The sequence below is a fragment of the Castor canadensis genome, chromosome 1 (assembly GCF_047511655.1).
Source record: "Castor canadensis chromosome 1, mCasCan1.hap1v2, whole genome shotgun sequence".
NCBI lineage: Eukaryota > Metazoa > Chordata > Mammalia > Rodentia > Castoridae > Castor > Castor canadensis.
Genome location: NC_133386.1, coordinates 209,427,348 through 209,448,059, shown reverse-complemented (window position 1 = coordinate 209,448,059; position 20,712 = coordinate 209,427,348). Strand labels below are relative to the sequence as shown.

Sequence of the window (20,712 nt, the reverse complement as noted above, 5' to 3'; positions counted from 1 at the left end):
GTCCACGTGCCAAAACCACACACACACACACACACAGGTTCTAAGCCCATTCTGCCATGAAGTGAAAAGGAAACAGTTTACCACCACTCACACAGGGAGGCCAAGTTGGAAAACTCGCTCTGCCATGTGGTCATGGCCTTGGACTGCACTGTCTTAGCATGGAGACACTTGTCATGTCTGTGACTGCAGAGCACAGGTGACCAGGAGAACCAGGTATGTGATCCAGTGGACAGTCAAGACCAACTGAACACATGTGCTTAGAGGAAGCATGCAGCAACCTAGAGCTTTCCTCATGGTCTTGACCAGACAAGCCAAGCCCAGAAGAGCATACATACAGCACGAGCTCACACAGCTAATATGCTCATACATACAGCATGAGCATACATGAGTCCATACAGCAAAGTACAAACAGGCCCAGCCACTGTGTATAGAGGGTAGGTAGAGGGAAGAGGGAACACCAGTGGGCACATAGTGGGACCTCAGGTGCACCAAGGCCATTCCTTGTAACCCAATAGTGGTTACACAGTGTGCTTGCCTCTAGATCCTTCACTCATCGGTATGCTTATGGCCTATATGTATGTTATACTAAGGCAGGATAGGTCAGGAAAAATAGAAGCATGAGAAACAGGAGCCAGGAATTCAGAGATAAATGTTGTATTAGTGAATAGCTTGATTAAAAGCACACAGCCACTCTGTTCTTTGCTTTAAGCTTCATACTACATCACTGAGCTGCAACATATGTGAACAAGCAGCCCTCTCCCTTGAACCTTGCCTGCTTGCCCAAATTTTTACCACACTTTGGGAATTGAGCAAGAATATCTTAATGAGACATTTATTCTGGAAAAAAATTTGGTAAAATGACTTCTTTGATCACAGAAGTGTTTGATCACAGAAGGAAAAATATCTTAAGGAAGGATATCTGGTTTAAAAGGAGCATCTGTTGAAACCCATCATTTGTTTACAGGAACAGTCAAGGAGATCAGATCTCTGCCACAGTGACCCAAATTTAGCAAACCAGCCAGACTTGTTATGTGTGGGCCCAAGTGATAATGTCAAAACAGTGTAACAGCAAGAATGAGTGAGTGTATCGAGAATCCAAAACTCAGTCTAAGGTGAATTTAAGTCAGACTCTAACCCACTTTTTCACTATCAATATCCCTAATGTTAGAGTACTCAGTATTCCAGTAACAATACCTCAATAAAGTTATTAAAATGGACTTCATGTGATTCCTTTATGTTGTATAAAAGTCTTTATAATTAAGTGCATAGTGTCAACCTAAATAACCAGCAGAGAGATTCTCCAGAGAAAAATACATTTGTCTGGAACAGCACTGCAATGAGAACTTTGCATCACGGTGAGCTGTGCCTATTCAGGAGGAAGCTTTGAAGAGCAAAGGAGGAGTACATAGGTTCTTTGACACGGAAACCCTTGGCCACAGGTTCAAATGTGCTCAGGGACTGACTGCAGGATGGTGTCAGTCCAAGCATGGATAGACATGCAGAGGGGCTCTGCAGTAGAGTTCAGGCCTCTGAGCTATGGCTCTACAGAGTCTTTTGTGTGTGACTCCTTTGTAGCTGCCCCCAAATCCACTTGGTAAGAGTTTGGCACTAGTGACTCCATTTCAAATAGGACAGTTTCCACAATATCCATTTATCTTTATAATTGCATCAAAAGTGGTCTGCAGTATCACATTAAATTTTTGAATTTTTGTTGTTGTTTTGCAGCTGGGGATATAACCCAGAGTCTTGCCTGTGCTAGGCAAGCATTCTACTACTGAGTTACACCCAGCTCTCACTCAAGAAACAGATATCAGGAGGATGGAGGGAAGCCAGGCCACAAGTTAGTAAGATCCGATCTTAATAAATAAACCAGGTGGGTGGGGTACACATTTTTAATCCCAGCTATGCAGGAGGCATAGGTATGTAGCTGTTTTAGGCTGGCCCCAGGTAAAAATGTTAAGAACCTATCCCAAAAACAGTTAAAGCAAAAAAAGAGCTGAAGGTGTGATTTGAGTGGTAGAACACCCTGAATTCAAAACCCAGTACTGCCAAAAACCCCAAACCAAACTAAAACAAACAAACAAAAATCCCTCAGAATAATGCCCTGAGGACAAACCCTCAGGCCCCTTCCTTTGGCTTTGATGTTATCTGTGAGCAAAGCAGACAAAAATCTCAGCGCTGCTGGAGTTTCCCTGCAGGGAAACAGCACAGGAGGTACCCAGTTATAAGAAGTGTGAGGGATAGGGTGAGAGCAGGTGGCACTAGAGGAACTGAACCGAGAAGGGCGCGGTCTACCCATGCTTTTGCCAGCCAACCCTGGCGGAGTTGTCCGGGCCGCCAGGGAATACGGAGGGAGAATCAGGAGAGGCAGGTGTGAGCTGGGGCGGAGCAGCGAGGTACTGAGTCTGGATCTGTCCGGGAAGAACCAATGGAATGCTATGACCGAGTGCATTCAGGGCGAGAGAGGAAGTCCAAGGCGACACGGAGGGTTTGGAACCAAGCAAGGGAAAGGATACAGTTGCGGCGCCTGAGATACTGTAACTGGTGAAACCCATCTAGGGTGAGAGACCAGTAATTCGCCTCTGGACCTGCAGGTGGCACTGTGGAGTGGCTGGCTGCTTGCAGTAGCCCCGGTTTACAAGAGCGTAAATTCAGGTGCGAACTCCAACTTGACAAGGTGGTGCAGGGTGCGGGAGAGGGGAGGACGGCGGAGCAGCCGGAGGAAGCCAGCCATGGCCAGCGCAGGGTTGCCAAGGGGAGCATGACCATGGCAGGTCCGTGGGTGACAGTGATGTTGGGATGGCAGCAGAGAGCCTACGGAGCGAGTGGGACAGAAAACAGACTTTCTTTCAAGGACTGGATTGGGAACTAGCAGAGTGTCTGCAGGGCGGCCGCGCCATGCTGGGCGCTGGTCCGGCAATTGCTGCAGCCTGGGGCAGCAGCACGGAACAGGCTTGGGCTGCAAGAGGGATGAAGTAGATGGAGTCGGTTGGCTGAAGGATTATATCTGGGGACGGGGGAAAGGACGGAAAGGAGCAGCCGGGGGGTCGAGAAGCGGTGTCTACAGTGGCATCCAGCTTCACCTGCAGTGTGCACTGTGCCCTCAGCTGGATGTCCCTGCATTGTGGACCCCTGTCCTGACCTGGACGCCCTGCACTGTGGTCCCTGGTTGGGGATGCTCCTTGGAGAGCCTTAAGTAGATGTGGTGACTATCCGCCACTTGTCCCCTTTTCTCTATTCTGCTTTCTTCCTGGCACTGTTTATCTTTTGAGTGATTCACTAATGGGTGGTGGTTATTTTGTGCCTCTTCATTGAGGATGCTCAGGTGTTGTTCTGCTCTTCCAAGCAGTAGAATTCCAAGTGGAGAATTCCAGTTGTGGAGTGTCATTCCAGCCAACCAGGAAGAATTCACTATAGAGCAGGTACTTCTTTTTCTAATGTAGTATACACTTAAAAGTATGCATAACATTACTTGTGTTTTAATCATCTTAACCATTTTAAGTGTACAGTTCAGTGGAATTAATTACAATCAAATATTGTGCAATATTTACAAAACCTTTTTATTACCCCAACAGAGACTCACCCACACCCATTATGTGGTAACCTCCCCCCACCTGCTTCCTGTCATGAATTTCCCTGTTCTGTATATTTCTACAAGTAGATTCTGGCTGTATTTGTTCTTTTGTGCCTGAACTATTTCACTTAGTATGGTGTCCTCAAAGTTCATGTTGTGACTCATGTCAGAGTTTCCTTCCTTCTTGTGACTGAATGGTGTTCAGAGATTTCGTGTGACAATTCATTCACTTGGTGGTAGACACGTGTGTTTTTTCACATTTACATGTGAGTAATGCTGTCATCAATGTGGGTATACAAGTGTCTGTGTGAGTTCCTGTTTTCAATTCTTCTGTCTTCCACAAGTGGCTGTATTATTTTCTGTTCCCACTAACAGGACATGAGGGTTCACTATCACTTCCTTTTTCTAATTTTGCTTTTTTTTTTTTTTTTTGGTGGTGTCAGAGTTTGAAATCAGGGCCTAGGAGCCTTGTGCTTGATTCTACGATTCAAGCCACACTTCCAGCATTTACTTTAGTTATTTTTCAGATAGGGTCTTGCACTAACTTTGTCCAGGGCTGTTTTGTTGGTGGTGGTAGTGGTTTATTTTTATTTATTTATTTAGGTGAGACTGGTGTTTGAATTTAGGGCTTCACATTTGCAAAGCAGGTGCTGCACCGCTTGAGCCACACCTGTAGTTCATTTTGCTCTGGTTATTTTTGGTGATGGGGGTCTCTGGAACTATTTGCTTGGGCTGGCCTCAGACCATAATTCTTCAGATCTCAGCCTCCCAAGGAGCAAGGATGCAGGCGTGGGCTACCAGCACCCAGTTTAATTTGCATTTCTTATTGACTAACCATGTTGCACAGTTTTTCATGTACCCATTGGTACATGAAATTGTGTATCTTCTTAGGAGAAGTGTCTGTTCAAGTCTTTTATCCATTTTTAAATTGGGTTGTTGGAGGGTTTGTTATTGACTTGTAAGAGTTTGTTGTATTATCTAGACATTAAATTCCTTATCAGATATACAACTTGCAAATATTTCCTCCCATTCTAGGGTTGCATTTTCAGTCTCTTGATGGTGTCATTTGATGCATAAAAGGTTTTAATTCTGGAGAGGTACAAGTTATCTTTTTTCTTTTGTTGCTCAGCCTTTTCATGTCATACCTAATAATTTATCAGTTCCCAGGTCATGAAGATTTTCCCCTGTTTTCTACTAAGGGTCTTATAGTTTGAGCTACTGAATGTAGGTCTTTGGTTCATTTTGAGTTAATTTATATAGTGTGAGGTGGGAGTCCAATCTCATTCAAGTATAGCCTTCAGTGCTTCAATATTACTTCCTTCAATGTCAAGCTGCCCAAGGAAGCAGGGACTGCTCATTCACAGAGGAGGAAACAGCCCAGGAAGGCCAGGAGCATGTCCCAGGTCACAGAGTGGCCAGTGAGTGAGACCCAGTCGTCAGTTCAGTGTGTACTCAAAAGGAAGGACATAGGACACCGGGTCTTGGGCAGGTGGCCTGAGGCTTCCAGGAGGCAGAGGAAGGAGAGGGTGATGTAGTCTAATGGACTTGGGTTGGTACATGTGCCAGAGCTTAGTATGTGGGGCCCACAGACCAGGTGTGCTGGGTTCAGGGTGCCTACCAGGCAGGGGAAGCTATACTTGGCTGCAGCAAGCAGAATTCCATTCTCAGTGCTGCTGACCCATCAGGAACCCAAATGGAGGGAGGGTCAGGGCCCCCAGATTTCGGGGCTCTGTAAGGAGGAGAAGGCTGGAGCCAGGCTCTGGGAGGGAGCTCCCAATGCAGCAGAAAGGTCCTGCTTCAAGTATCTACCCCCATAGCCTCAGTAACCAGAGAGCCCCCAGTCCCACAAGACTTCCTTGCCTCAAGGAAGGGCTCTGTGTGTCCTGAAGGCCATCTGCCTTTGGTGCCTCCTGGCTGTTACTCCCACCATTTGTGCTGAGACGAGGAAAGCTCTGGCCCAGAGCTCCTTCATGGAGGCAAGAAGTGGTGGCCATCCCCGGAAACCTCAGACCCAATCCCAACCACCTTGGAGAGAGGAACCCACTCATGACCCTCGGCCAAGCCCTGCCCACAAGGGCCTCAGAGATAAGAGCAGCAGGTGCCATGCCCCTCTGGGGATAATGATTAATTCAGCTTTGAAGAGGGTTCAAGGGTCTTCCCAGCCTAAGTTGAGAGGGAGGCAGGCTGCCCTCCCAGGGTGGCAAGGGTTGGTGGCAGTGGTGATCCTAATAAATCTTTATGGCCCTTCTCCCAGCTCATTCCCAAGGTCCTCTAAACTTTCTCTAACCTCTGCAGCCTTTCCCAGAAAAACAAGCAGAGGCCCTGGGGAGAACTCTTCATTTGGATTATGGATATGATGATGTCCTTTATCTTTTTCATTTATTCATTGGTGGTGCTGAGAATGGAACCTAGGGTCTGGCACATGCTAGACATGCACTCTAGCACTGAGCTACATGCCCAGCCCCTGTATTTATCTAACACGGTAAATACATCACATAAAATTCCTGTCTTAGCCGTGGTTAAGTGCACAGTTCAGGGACATTACCACCATTGTGCAACCATTACCACCATCCATCTACAACTTTCTCATCCTCCCAAACTGAAACTCTGTCCTCCTACTGCTCCCCAGCCTCTAGAACCTCTGTCCTACTTTCTGTCTTTGTGGATCTGATAACCCATGGACCTCATGTGAGAGGGCCCCCTAGTACTTGTTCTATGTCTGGTTTATTTGCTCAATGTGATATTCTCAAGGTCCATCCCGTCTGAAACTTGGATTTCCTTCCTTTCTCCTTTTCCCCCAGGTGCTGGGATTGAACCCAGGTTCATTCTAGGCCAGCATTTTACCACTGAGCCACACCTCAGCCCAACGCTATCTTGCTTTTCAGACCACTGTGGACCCTTCTCTCAAGGCTGCTTTGCCAGGCAGAGGACAAAGGGCGAAGGAAAAGAGGAGGATATTGGGGGAAGGAAGGGCAGAGGAAATGGCACCCAGGTTGCTCAGGGCTGAGTAAAGGAGATGTTCCTGCTCCCAGGATGCCATTGCTTGGGAGCAGGGGGGAAGGCAGGGACCCAACCTTGGGAAATTTGCCCCCAACCTTCCAGATCTGGACACAGGGTTCCAGATGCAGCTGTGGTCCCTGGCCATGAGGCTGTTCTGGTTATATGGATTCCATGGGAGGTCCTCAAGGATCTTAGACCTAAATTTGATGTTGGTCATTCCTTGAGCTGATATCACCCCCTGTACCTGAGCTGAGGAGGAGCATGTCCCCAGCACCACCTGCACTGGGATTTGATGCCATTTGTCATCTGAGGCATGGTCCCCAATGATCAGGGGAAAGGGGCCTGGCAGAATCATATTCATGGTGTTTTCATGACATTTGGGGAGATAGGTTTGCAATGGGATTCCATCCAGAGTCATGGAATTTAAGCTGGCACTTGGTCTAAACTGCCTTACAGCTGGTGGGGCCTTGAGTAATTCTGACCTAGAATGAGGGGAAGTAATCAGTGTGAACTATGGTCTTGTCCTGCAAGAAAGGGCACATGGCCACTCCCCTTGCATCTCCTTCTTCCCACCGCCTGGGGACTTAGTCACCCAGAGGAGCCCACATTGAGAGAGCAGCCCTAGATAGAGGCAGTTGGTCCCTGACCCCACAGTCGCTCTGCCAGCCCCGGATTGCACAGGCCAGATTGTTTCTGTCTTGTTTAGGTCACTGTCAGGCTGGAGTCTATTGCCATATCAGTAGAATTCTTATGCACCGTTAGAGATGAGAAAGGTTTCCCAGTGCTGGCGTGGTCACCAAATTGAAGCTACAAACTGGAATAGTGTCTTCAAAACATCTCTAGAGAGATTTAACTTATATTCCATAAAACCCACCCACTGCCAGTGTGGGACTCAGTGGTCCTGTACTCATAGAGCTGCAGTGCCGGCACTACAGTGGATGCTCACAGTATCTTTTCTCTCCAGAGCTAACCACGCTATCTGAAGTCCCCTCCAGTCCCTGGCAGCTGAGTCCACTCCTATCATCTGAGTGCTGGGCATGAGTGGGTCAGCTCTGCCCTGCACTGGCCTCCTCACTGAATGCAACTTATTCAGGTTCATCCATCAGTGCTCTTCTCCCATTTATGGCTGAATGATGCTCTGCTGAGTGGATATCCACATTCTGTTTATCCCTTCATCTGCAGATGGACAGTTGGGTTGTTTCCGCTTGGCTATCATGAGTAGTCCTAACCCTCTTGGTAAAGGATTTTTTATTTTCCTTTTTCTGAGTTAATTACTGGGTCATGTGCATGACTCACATTTTAACACTTTGAGAAACATTAAGAAAACTGTTCATTACAACTTGTAATATGTGAGGTTCTAATTTCTCCACACATTCACTAACACTTATATTGTTCAAGTTTTTAATTACAGCTATCCTAGTGGGCATGACATCATATCACATTATGTTTTTTAATAGACTTATTTTTTCCAACCAAGTTACCATAGCAGACTTTTTTTTTCAAGTAGTTTTAGGTTTACAGAAGAATTCTGAAAGTAAAATGAGGGTTTGGACAAATGTGTAATGGCATATATCCACCACTGCAGTACCATGCAGATGGAGTTTCACTATCCTAAAATTCCTCTGTGCTCTACCTGTTCATGCCTCTCCTACCCCAGCCCCTGGCAACCACAGCTCTTTTTCTGCCTCCAGGGTTTTGTCTTTTCCAGAAGGTCAGATGCTTCTTTCACTTGCAAAGTGTATTTAATTTTCCTCTATGTCTTTTCCTGGCTCAGTTATTCATTTCTTCTTATTGCTGAGTAATATTCCATTGTGTAGATGTGTCACAGTTTATTTATACATTCACCTGCTGAGGGGTGAATGCCTGAAGTCTGGCACTTACAAATAAAGCTGCTCTGCAGATGTTTGTGTGGATGTAAGTTTTCAGTTCATTTGGGTGAATATCTAGGAGTGTAATTGTTGGATCATATGGGAAGCCTGTGTTTAGTTTCACAGGAAACTTCCTTCCAGAGTGGCTGCACCCTCCGTCTTTCTGGGTCCTCACCATGTTTTGGATTTTAGCCATTCCAACAGGTACCCACCATTTTAATTTCCAGTTCTGTAATGCTATGATGTTGAGCATTTTTCACGTACTTATTTGCCATCTGTATATCTTCTTCAGTAAGATGTCTGCTTGTGTCTTTGGCCCATGTTTTAATTGGGCCATTTGTTATCTTATTCTTGAGTTCTACATCTTTTCTATATTTTTGATAAGAAGTTCTGTTGGGCATGTGTTTTGCAAATACATTTTTCCCAGTGTGTGGCTAACCTTTTTATTCTCTTGATAGTGTCTTTTCCCTTTTTTTTTTTTTTAGTGCTGGGGTTCAAACCCAGGGTCTTGTGCATGCTAGGCAAGCACTGTACCACTGAACTACTTCCTCAGCCCTCTTTTCTTTTAATTTCAGTCCAACTTATCAATTTTTCTTTCATGCATCAGGATTTTGGTATTGCATCTAAAAAGCCATCACCATACCCAAGGTCACCTAGACTGTCGGCTTATGTTGCCTTCTAAATGCTGTATTGTTTTGCATCTAACATTTAGGGCTTTCATCAATTTTGAGTTATTATTATTATTTTTTTTTGGTATACTGGGGTTTGAACTCAGGGTCTTGTGCTTGTGAGACAGCACTCTACCACTTGAGCCACACCTCCAGCTATTTTGAGTTTATTTTGTGAAAAGTGTTAAGTCTGTCCAGGTTTACCTAGATCTAGATTCCTGAGTGTGAAATCTAGTTGTTGAAGTGATGGTCCTTTCTCCCGAGTGACATCAGCTCTTTGTCAAGGGGAGCCCATTTTCATGCTCTGTTCTGTTCATTGGTCTATCATACAGTCTTTCGCCAATACCACAGTGTCCTGATCACTGCAGCTTTATAGTGAGTATTGTTGTCAGGATGGGCCAGTTCTCCAACTTTGTTCTTCTTCTCAAAGTCCTGTTGGCTGCTCTGAGTCTTTTGCTTTTCCATATAAACTTCAGAATCAATTTTTTTATAGCCACAGAATACCCTTCTTTATAAACTTCAGAATCAGCTTTTCTATAGCCACAAAGTACCTTTCACACACACACACACACACACACACACACACACACACACACACACACACACACCCCACTCCCTGCCTCGGGCAGGAGGCAAGGCAAGTGCAAGCCCCACAATCATCAAGTGTATCCACTGGTATTAGCTTGGGAAGCCAGCCCCATGCTTTGCACCTGACTGTGGTTTTTGGCGGAGCATCTGTGAACCCAGAAAAGGCTGCCTGGTGGGCTTTTGCTGTGCAGCCTGTGGTATGCAGTCCCTCCTGTCTCTCCCGGTTTGCTTGCACTTTTAATCATGAGGAAGTATTGGATATTGTGAAATATTCTTTCTGCAGCTATTGAGTTATCAAGTAGCTTTTGTCCTTTTTATATCTATATTGCTCTATTAATTGATTTTTAGATGTTAAGCCAGCCTAGTACTACTGGGAGAGCCCCCTAGTCATAGCTTAAAGGGATGCTGGTCTTGGCTTCATTGTGTTGGGTTTGGCAGGCTTGGGGTACTTGGCCTCACAGAATGAGTTGTGAGGTGTCTGTCTTACATCTCCTGTAAGAGTCTGTATATGACTGACACTCATTCCTCCTCAGACATGTGCTGGAGTCCTTGGTGAAGCCATCGGACCCAGGCTTTTCTCTGTAGGAAGTTTTTTTGATTCAAGCTCTTTTCTTGTAGATCTGAAGAATTTTACTTCTTGAACCAGTTTCAGTAGTCTGTCTTTCTAGGAAAGTGTGACTCTAGTCTATGTCATCTGCTTTCTGGTGTATGGGGCTGGTCAGCTATGGATTTATTTCCTTTTCTGCTTGCACACTTCTCCAAAAGAGTATGGAACCTTCAAGTGGTTCTTTTTCCCAGGTTGAGGCAGAAAAATAGAAGCCTAGGCTGCCTGGTGCACATGGAATGCTCAAGACCCAGGCCTTTCCAAGGAAGGAGGATGACTAGGAGGGGACCCCAGGGACACCTCCTTGGCAGCTGCCACAGGACAAAGCCTGGGAGGCTTGCCAACCACAGAATCACTGCCAGGAGACTTTGAGGAATTCAGGATTAAATCTAACTGCTGTGCTAGGCTCAAAGTTGCAGCTGGGGGAGGGATGACAAGTTAACTCTGTGCTCAAATCCAGAGTGGACTGTTTGCAGTCAGGCCAGCTCACACCCTTCCCTCACCTCCCCTTCCCTGTCAGCTCCCTGCCCAGCACAACCCACTACTACCTGCTTCACCCCACCTGTGCTCCCAGCCCCCTCTCCCACCTGTGGCTGCAGACTCCAGAAGAATAGGCTTCTGTTATCAGCTCCTTTCCCAGGGCTGTTATCAGCAAGTACTGAAAGCATGTGAGACACAAAGTCTGCTCAAGGCTGCGTCCAGACAGGGAAGTCAGCATGATCTTGATGTCCCCAGGTCACAGGCTTCCCAACCCTTCCACTCTCATGGTAAAATATCCAAGGGCTAACACATCTGGTTCTTGGCTAGGCACCTCCACCTCAGTCCTTCCAACAACAGGAAAAGAGCATTTCAAGGAAAAGGCAATGGAATTGTGAGGGCTTGTGAGAGGTGAAGAAGAATCAGAAGTGGGATGAGTTTAGGAACCAGGCCACTCTTGGCATCACAAAAACAGAGCTTCTGAGTGCAGTGAGGGGCAGCAGTTGTCCAGGGACAAGGGGCTGAGGACAGTGAATGTCCAGGGCATGCCAGGTGTATGTTTTTACAGCTTCACAATACCAACACTATGACAGAGTTTCATTTTACAGATCAAGAAATGGAGGCACAGAGAGATTAAGCAACTTGTCCAAAGTGTCCAAGGTCATACAGCTATTGGGTAGTACATCTAGGACTGGATCCCAGGCAGCCTGGCTTTGCATCTTCTGCCTTAAATGAAAATGAAAGTGAGAAACAGCACTGTGGAGAACTTGTTTTCAAGAGTTTATAGAGAAAAGTAGGTGTGCATTCAAAAGTAACATAGTTGGCTCTGTCTGCACCTGGAGGAGTGAGTGCATAGGAGATTCCTGGGGTGAGAGTTGGGCTCAAGAAGAGGGCAGCAAGAGGCAACCTGGGGTCTTTATGAGTGGTGCCATGGCCTAGAGGTCTAATGATTCCCACCACACCATGCAGGGCCCAGATTCTCAAGGTTGTTACTGTGCCATGAAGAATCCCGGCCTGTCAAGGGAGCCAAATCAGAGGCTAGCAAGTCAAGGGGGCCAGGCCCCCAAATCTGTGCTGGACTGCCTATGGCAGTCACTCCTCTCAGGAAGCAAAGGTCAGCTCTTTCCTTAGGCCAGCTCTCTCCTTAGGCCACAGGCTGTTCAAGACTTGTACACAGAACCCTGACCCCAAAAAGACCCCCCTCTCCTTTGCTGGACATTACTACATCACACCTGGAGTAAGGGTCTTGGCCTGCTGTGCACCTGCCTGGGGTGAGGCTGCTTCCATACATTGCCCATTTCCTGTCAGGGGTCTCTGACAAGTGATTTGTTCATGGTCATGAAAGTCTTAGAAAAGTGCACCCCTGTACCCTCTCTGTCCCTCTAAGTAGAGTCCTGAGTCTGTGGGTAGCCTGTGAGCCTCCTACTCACTGGGACCCTCCCAAGCCTGGGCACCCAGTAGGATTGGAGAAATTAGGGTTATGACACAGGATCTTCAGGAGGAGTCTATTAGGTATACCATAGGAAGTCCTAGGGATAGGTGGGAGTAGGACTGAGCAGGAACCACACCTTTGACAACTTGAGCCCTCCTCAGGGATAGGTGGGATCTGTTTATACTAAATAGAAAATATAATTACCAAGAGAAATGGGCTCCTGGTGCACTGAGGCTACAGACAGATACCCAAGGCTCTGGAGCTCCCTCCCCAAGAGCAGCTCCAAGAGTTTCCAATGGAAGCAGGATTGAGCACCTGTGACCAGGTAGGTGACCAGAGCTGATAGCTTTGCTCACACAGATCCACTGAGTCTGGGCACACTTCCTGCAGCTCTGTAACAACCATGATAAACCTGGTGACTTATGCAACACACATTTCTGCTCTCACAGTTAGGAGGCTAGAAGTCCAAAATCAGTTTCACTGGGCTGAAGTCCAAGTCTGTGCACTCAGCTCGCTCCATCTGGAGGCTCCTGTGACAATTTTCCCTAAAGCTCCAGCTTCAGAATGTGTTCTCCAGACTCCTTGGTTCACGGCCCCTTCCTCTGTCATCAAAGCCAGCAGCACAGAGGTCTTGTTACATCTCATGTTGCCACCTTCCACACCAAGTCCTCCTCCACCTCTATCTTACGGCACTTATGATGACATTTTGGGCCAATGTGGGTAATCCAGGACACTCTCCCATCTCAAGTTCCTAGGGCTAGTCACGTCTACAAAGTTCCTTTTGGTATATGAGGGAATATCCCCGGGTTCCAGGGATTAGGACCTGTTATTTTGGGTAACTATTATTTAGCCTACCACAGATCCATTCACACTAACACACTGTGCCCATGAAGAGACATACCCCAAACACACCATTCCACACAGGCAGTGGAGCCCACTCCTCACATCCAAACCTCTGCCTAACAGCTTGCTCAGGTGGGTGTGGAAAGCCCTAGAGCTCATCCCATCCCACCCAGTTCCTGTGTGTGTCCAGGTGAGAGCCTTTCTTCCCCAGCAGTACCAAAAACATCTCCTCCTTTGGTCCCAGTGTTCCCTCTACCTGGAAGCCCTTCCTTACTCTGCCTGCAGAATTTAACCCACCTAAGGCTTAGCTGAAGGGTTAGTTCTGAGCCAGTGCCCCCTTCCATGCAGCCCATTAGTTCTGAGTTACCTCAAAACTTGACTCACAGCCAAGTTCAGCACCATGCCCTATGGGAGGAGTTTTAACAGAATAAGAACACTAGAAAACCAAAGGTCACCAAGCACAGCATTTAAAGGGTGAAGGTGTGCAGGTGCCACAGACCTGACTTTCAGAACCTGGTGACTGTTGGTTGGACATTTCAGTGCTGGCTAAGCTGAAATGGACAGGAATGGATGGGGTTGAACAACCTCTACCCCCAGGACTTGGCTAGGGTCAGCCTAGAGAAAGGTCACCTCTCTGATCTCTGCCTCTGCTTCTGAGTGCTAGACCCAGGGACAAGCCTCTATGGATGAGGCAGGGGCCTCCTGCTTCAGGTGAGTGCAGCTCCCAGAGTGGTCATCAGCAGTGAGCTGGTCTCAACTCTGAAGCCTGGCCCCGCATTATATCCCTTTGGCCAAGCCTGGCCTCTACCCCCACAGATGGCATTTATGAGATCTGTTTCCCAAGGGCTCAGACTCAGACCCTGATACAGAGGTCCCAGGCAGGGCCCTTCAAAGTGTGCAGTGAATGGCCTCGGCCTGGTCTGTCTGCTTTCTGCTTAGAGGCCAGCTATGCTGGGAGGGAAAGGGAGAACACAGGGTTATGCAGAGACCTCATGTGGGATTTATCCATCCTGTTCAGATATGTGGCAAGAGGGAGGAAGGCTAGCACATGGGTCAGTAGTGGCCTGCAGTGGTCAGCACAAGCAGTGAAGGCTCTGAGGCTAAGCCTTGGAATGCCATGATGCCCCAGCGTGGGGTCCTAGGAGGGGAGGACATTTTGGAATCTCCCTCCATTCCACCCCACCCTGGTGAATTTCTAAGACATTGGCCTAGGGGCCCCTGCAGCGACCTGGTGAGCCTGAACGCCTGCCTGCTGGGCTGTACTGGATGTTCCAGGGTGTTGGAGGGGAGGGGTCAGAGTCAGGCCACCTGAGGGCCTTTCCCATCCCCAGTTTGGAGCCTCGCGCAGCAGTGGCCCGCGAGATGCTCCTGGCTGCACTGGAGGACCTGAGCCAGGAGCAGCTGAAGCGCTTTCGCCACAAGCTTCGGGATGCGCCAATGGACGGCCGCAGCATCCCGTGGGGGCGACTGGAGCGTGCGGACGCGGTGGACCTCACAGAACAGCTGACCCATTTCTACGGGCCGGAGCCAGCGCTGGATGTGGCCCGCAAGACGCTCAAGAAGGCAGATGTGCGCGACGTGGCAGCTCGGCTGAAAGCGCAGCGGCTGCACCGTGAGCTGGAGGGAGGGTGGGGTGTTTCCCTGGCAAGAGTCCAGCTTTCCTGCGCTATCCAGGCCAGTGGGCAGCGCTGCCCTCCGCCCTTCTTTCCTGTTCCCCAGGACTCCACCCCCACCCCGCGAGCGTTATCCACAAATCTGCGAGTCCCAGGGCTCAGACTGGATGCTCCTGAGCGAGAATCCGACGCCCCCTATTACACCCTACCCTCACCCCCTACCACACACTCCGTGGGCCTCACTTCGGGGTTTCCCTTCCAGGGCTCGGCTCCAGCTCTTCAGCGCTGCTTTCCCTGTCTGGTAAGTCTCTCTCCGTGGAAGGCACAGGTGCCGAGCGGTCCTGGGCGTGAGTGGGGCAAAAGTGTCGCAGGCCCACTTGGGGGATCCCTACATCTGGTCTCAGGAAGGACGGAACGGCAATGTGAGGCTGGGAAGGGAGCGGAGTAGAGGAAACAATGGTCTGAGCTGGATGGGAAGGGCATCGGCCCCAGGGTGCATGAAGCCCATCTCATCCCCGCTTCCTACCCTCCACTCTGTTTCCTTCTCCAGAGTACAAGAAGAAATACCGCGAGCATGTGCTGCGACAGCACGCCAAAGTGAAGGAGAGGAACGCCCGCTCGGTGAAGATCAACAAGCGGTTCACGAAGCTGCTCATCGCACCTGGGGGCGCTGCTCTGGAGGACGAGGCCCTGAGGCCTGCCGAGGAGCCGGAACCGGAGCCGGAGCGTGCGCGGCGCTCGGACACGCGCACCTTCAACCGACTGTTCCGCAGAGATGAGGAGGGCCAGCGACCGCTGACCGTGGTGCTGCAGGGCCCGGCGGGCATCGGCAAGACCATGGCGGCCAAGAAAATCCTGTACGACTGGGCGGCGGGCAAGCTGTACCAAGGCCAGGTGGACTTCGCCTTCTTCATGCCTTGCGGAGAGCTGCTGGAGCGGCCTGGCACGCGCAGCCTGGCTGACCTGATCCTGGACCAGTGCTCGGACCGCTGCGCGCCCGTGCGGCAGATGCTGGCTCAGCAACAGCGGCTGCTCTTCATCCTGGATGGTGCAGACGAGCTGCCGGCACCCGGGTCCCCCGAGGCCGAGCCCTGCACAGATCCCTTCCAGGCGGCGAGCGGCGCGCAGGTGCTTGGCGGGCTGCTGAGCAAGACGCTGCTGCCCTCGGCCCTCCTGCTGGTGACCACACGCGCCGCCGCCCCGGAGAGGCTGCAAGGCCGCCTGTGCTCGCCACAGTGCGCCGAGGTGTGCGGCTTCTCCGACAAGGACAAGAAGAAGTATTTCTACAAGTTCTTCCAGGATGAGTGGAGAGCCAAACGCGCCTACCGCTTCGTGAAGGAGAACGAGACGCTGTTCGCGCTGTGCTTTGTGCCCTTTGTGTGCTGGATCGTGTGCACCGTGCTGCGCCAGCAGCTCCAGCTGGGTCGGGACCTGTCTCGCACCTCTAAGACCACTACGTCAGTGTACCTGCTTTTCATCGCCAGCGTGCTGGGCTCCGCGGGCGCTGATGGGACCCGGGTGCAGGAAGAGCTGCGCAAGCTGTGCCGCCTGGCCCGTGAGGGCGTCCTACGGCACCAGGCGCAATTCACCGAACAGGATCTGGAGCGACTGCAGCTGCGGGGTTCCAAAGTACAGACACCGTTTCTCAACAAGAAGGAGCTACCAGGTGTGTTAGAGACTGAGGTCACCTACCAGTTCATTGACCAAAGTTTCCAGGAATTCTTGGCTGCACTGTCCTACTTGCTAGAGGACAAGGGAGCTTCCGGGGCACCCACTGGCAGCGTGGGGACGCTCCTGCATAAGGATGCCGAGCTGCGTGGTCACCTGGCGCTCACCACTCGCTTCCTCTTCGGACTGCTGAGCGCGGAGCGGATGCGCGACATCGAGCGCCACTTTGGCTGTGTGGTCACGGAGCATGTGAAGCAGGAGGTCCTGCGGTGGGTCCAGGGGCAGGGTTGCTCCAGGATGACATCAGATGGGAAGGAGGAAGCCGAGGGGCTGGAGGATGTGGTGGAACCAGAAGAGGAGGAAGAGGAGGAGACCAACTCCGGACTGGAGCTGCTTTACTGTCTGTATGAGACACAGGAGGACGCCTTTGTGCGCCAGGCCTTGCTTAGCCTGCCCGAGCTGCTCCTGGAGCGAGTGTGCTTCAGCCGAATGGACATGGGGGTTCTGAGCTACTGTGTGCGGTGCTGCCCAGCTGGACAGGCTCTGAAGCTGGTCAGCTGCAGACTGGTGGCTACACAGGAGAAGAAAAAGAAGAGCCTGATGAAGCGACTGCAGGGGTGAGTCTTCAGGGCAGGGCTGCCTTCTTTAGCAGGCCCTCTTGTGCATGAGGTTCCTGTGTTAGCAAATGCCTATGCACTTGTGCCCATCTGGACTTGAGAGACATGTCCAGATCTGATGCTTGTTACCCCAGATGGCAGGGAGGACCTTAGGGCTGCTTTTGTCTACCCCTGGCAAGGCAGGGACCAATGTCCCTGGCAAGGGGGTCCAATGTCCAGCTTCTTCCCCAGGGTGTGCACACCGTGCCCACCTGCAGCCACCCACAGTCAAGGCAAACCTACCAGCACAGCCAGCATACCTCCACACAGCTCTAGCACAGGCCCTCCCCATTTCTCCTAATAGGTTCTGGAATACACCCTGCCATCTGTACCCTGAGCCTTGTACCTATGCTTCCCTCCACCCACCACACATTTGCTGCTTGTCCTCAAACCTGCCCTGGCTCCCCCAGCTAGCTTAGGATCCCATTGGATGGTCCCATCCAATACCATACCTCCCCTCCCCCAACTCTTCCTCTAGACCCTCAGCTCCTCCACAGAGGACAGGTGCCCTGTGTCGGTTAGGATGTTGGCAGGGGCTGGGCCTAGGGACCGGAAGACTCATTCCTGGGTTTCACTAGGATTTGGTGGGGGAGAGGGCAGAGGGTGGAGAAGAGTGGTCCTGCCTCAGCATGGGGTGAGAGGCAGAAACAGCCCCAGAACCCCAGGAAGGAGTCTTAGATAGGAAACAACCCCTTCCAGGAGGGCCTGGAAGGGACAGAGTGGGCTTCACCTTGCTTTCTCTCCTAGAGGTTCTCGATCCACCAAGAAAAAACTCCCAGTCTCCCTGCTGCGTCCACTCTGTGAGGCCATGACTGATCAACAGTGTGGTCTGAGCAGCCTGACGTAAGTGAACATGCCCCATCCCTGCCTGTGGACGGAACTCAGAGCTTGATGCCCTGTGTAGAGACAGAAATTTAGCTTATGGGGAAGACTGAGGGCTGTTGGGTACTCCATCACTAAGTCTGGTGCCAGTGGTTTGTGTAGAAGGCAGAGTGCACTCACTGTGTCTGGGGAGGGACAGAGAAGACAGTGTATTTACTTCCAAAGGAAGCTTCTGAGCACTGTTGGGAGGCTGCTGGGCCATCCCTCTGGGGCAAGGTGTTTAGGGTCAGGGTCTTAAGGTCACAGGCTGCCTGTGTCTGGGCTTTGCTTTCCTCTCTGTGAAAAGTAACTAACAGATTCTGCCTCAAGGGGTTGGTGTGAATTTAGTGAGGCTAAGCAGGTACAGAACTTAGAATGTGACAGCCTTCTAATCACTATTATTCATCACAAGTAAGCAGAAAAGCTACAGAACTGATAGTGACAGGGTGTGGTGACACAGATCATCAGTCGTACATCAATGGTAGGGTAGCAAACTAGCTTGATGGACTGACTGCTTCCAATCTGAAAATAAACACAAGGAGTCCAAAGTGGTCACATTAACCCAGCAATTCTAGCAATAACTAAGTGCATGAAGAGACCCAGCACACCATGATTTACAATAATTAAAAAAAAAAAAAAGCAGAAACTTCACAGCTGCCCAGCTATGGGGACTGGCTGACTAAAAAACTTGGGCCCACCTCAACCTGATGAACAATTAAGAGGGGTCCACACATCTCTTAGCTGAATATTAGGTCACCAAAGTGGGTAATTTGTGCAGTTGGAGGTTAAGAAGTGGCCAAGGTGACCACAGACAAATCCTTATGCTTCTTGACCACAGGCTGTCACATTGCAAACTCCCTGATCCGGTTTGCCAAGACCTCTCTGAGGCTGTGAGGGCTGCCCCTGCCCTGAGGGAGTTGGGCCTCCTCCACAACCAGCTCAGTGAGACGGGTCTTCGTGTGCTGAGTGAGGGCCTGGCCTGGCCCCAGTGCCGGGTGCAGACCCTCAGGTGAGGTCTGGTCTGGGAGGGATAGAGAGATGGGATCCTCCCCCCCAAGCAATGCCTGAGATCAGCCTTCCCCACAGAGTGCAACTGCCTGGCCTGCAGGGCGCGCTCCAGTACCTGGTGGGCCTGCTCCAGCAGAGCTCTACCCTGACCACCCTGGACCTCAATGGCTGTCAGTTATCGGACCCTATGGTGACCTACCTGTGTGCAGTCCTGCAGCACCCAAGATGCAGCCTACAGACCCTCAGGTGAAGGCAAAGGCAGGCAGGGTGCTGGGGACACAGCCTAATCACACTCAGGGTGGAGTAGGTGCCCGGAGTCTTCCTCTACACCTTTAAGAGGAGTCACTCCCAGAGACCTCCCATGAAACCAAGTTCATACACACATCAGGGTATCCAGCCTGGACCTGGACCAAATATCCATATTCTATGGACACAGGCTTGGCCAATGATTTTAATACCTTCTACTCCTAAGAAGGTCTTCAGCCTCAGACTGAGCCTGGTTGACCATCTTTTGTCACTGGGGCCTTTGACACAACCTAGACCATCAACTCCACCATGTCACTAGAACTGCCCCAGCCCTGGCCTCTTCTTCTTGACTGACTAACCCCTTCTGTCCTGTGCTGCAGTCTGGCCTCTGTGGAGCTGAGTGAGCAGTCATTGCAGGAGCTGCGGGCTGTGAAGACAGCAAAGCCAGATCTGGTCATCTTACACCCAGCACTGGACAGCTCTCTCAAGCCTCTCGAGGGATTCACCAGTGTCCTCTGAGATCCTGGAGGCCAGAGTGGGTAAAGAATACTGAAGTCAGAGCCCCTATGGATAAGTCCTCCCCATTTTAGGGGCAAGAAGACTCCATGCTGAGCTTCCAGGAAACTCTTGCTCCAAGAGGCCCTGTGCAGACAAGTGGTACACCCAGACAGGCCCAGGCCCTTGCCTGGTCTCACACAGGCCATGACATGTAGAGGACGTCTCTCCTTCCACACCCTAGGGTTCCTACTCCCCCGTCCCACAGCCACTGCCACCTTCCTCTCCTGATACCCTCCAGCCACATCCCCTGCAGACATCGCCAACAACGATGACAGCCACCCATTAACTGAGCACCTACGTGTGTTGGCAGAGCACTGGCTTCCTTTCCAAAGGAAGCTTCTGAGCACCATTGGGAGACTGCTTGGCCATTCCTCTGGGGGAAGGTGTTCAGGGTCAGGCTCTAAAGTCAGGCTGCCTGTGGATCCTGGCCTACTTCTGTCTGGGCTTTGGTTTCTTCCCTGTGAAAAGTAGCCAGTAGGTTTTAACTGAGTACTACAGACCTGGCTCTTTCTGACCTGGCCCTCATCTGCAGGGTGGGTAGATCTAACCCCCACAATTCTGACCCTATAGTCTACAATAGGCAAGTCTCCCTGGGATTTTGGGTCCTGGCATTAGGAGTAAGGCCATCCCTAGTTTCTGTGGCCTGGAGCTACAGAGCTGTCCCTACCTGAGCACTACAAAAAAGAGAGACCAGGGGAGGGGGGACACAGAGTGGTAGCCCCTGCTTGGTATGGAAGCTGTAATGTCACGTTGAGTGGGGAATCCCCAACATACTGATAATAAATTATCCTTTAAATTCACTTCCATTGGTCTCTATAACAATTGGCCAGATACCCTGCTAACCTGCCTGTATAGGACAGGGTTTAGTCCACAGTTTACCACTAAGGAAACTGAAGCTCAGTGGGCTGGCCTGAATGCAGAAAGCCTAGAGGCAAAACTTGGCCTTGGAGGGCCAGGGCCAGCAGTGGACAGCCAGGAACTTTCAGTCTTCTCTTCTCAGTACTGTTGAGCTTGGCCAGCTCTTGAGGCCCAGTCCAGGTGGAGGAGG

The 20,712-nt window shown here is 50.4% G+C and overlaps 1 protein-coding gene across 5 annotated transcripts; it reads left to right on the top strand.

Annotated features, from left to right (window-relative positions):
- The first annotated feature begins 2,333 nt into the window (after nucleotides 1-2,333).
- Nlrp6 (NLR family pyrin domain containing 6) lies at nucleotides 2,334-20,464 on the top strand. 5 transcript variants are annotated; one of them, XM_074052206.1, is made up of 9 exons: nucleotides 2,334-2,774; nucleotides 3,350-3,422; nucleotides 14,386-14,666; nucleotides 14,930-14,968; nucleotides 15,218-16,952; nucleotides 17,739-17,834; nucleotides 18,691-18,861; nucleotides 18,939-19,106; nucleotides 19,487-20,464. In XM_074052206.1, the coding sequence occupies exons 3-9, from the start codon at nucleotides 14,417-14,419 to the stop codon at nucleotides 19,623-19,625; spliced, it is 2,598 nt and encodes an 865-aa protein (XP_073908307.1). In that variant the 5' UTR covers nucleotides 2,334-2,774; nucleotides 3,350-3,422; nucleotides 14,386-14,416; the 3' UTR covers nucleotides 19,626-20,464. The 5 variants fall into 5 exon arrangements, with proteins under 5 accessions (XP_073908307.1, XP_073908306.1, XP_073908310.1 ...); XM_074052205.1 differs by having other exon boundaries at nucleotides 2,683-3,422; XM_074052200.1 differs by lacking the exons at nucleotides 2,334-2,774; nucleotides 3,350-3,422 and adding an exon at nucleotides 10,994-13,765.
- Nucleotides 20,465-20,712: the final 248 nt, after the last annotated feature.

What these genes read in the sequence shown, in the direction of transcription:
- Nlrp6 (XM_020183473.2), top strand. Translation starts at nt 14,321, where the DNA reads ATGTTCCAGGGTGTTGGAGGGGAGGGGTCAGAGTCAGGCCACCTGAGG. An exon ending in GAAAGCGCAGCGGCTGCACC is followed by an intron (nt 14,667 to 14,929) that starts GTGAGCTGGAGG and finishes TTTCCCTTCCAG; the next exon opens with GGCTCGGCTCCAGCTCTTCA. An exon ending in TGCAGCCTACAGACCCTCAG is followed by an intron (nt 19,107 to 19,486) that starts GTGAAGGCAAAG and finishes CCTGTGCTGCAG; the next exon opens with TCTGGCCTCTGTGGAGCTGA.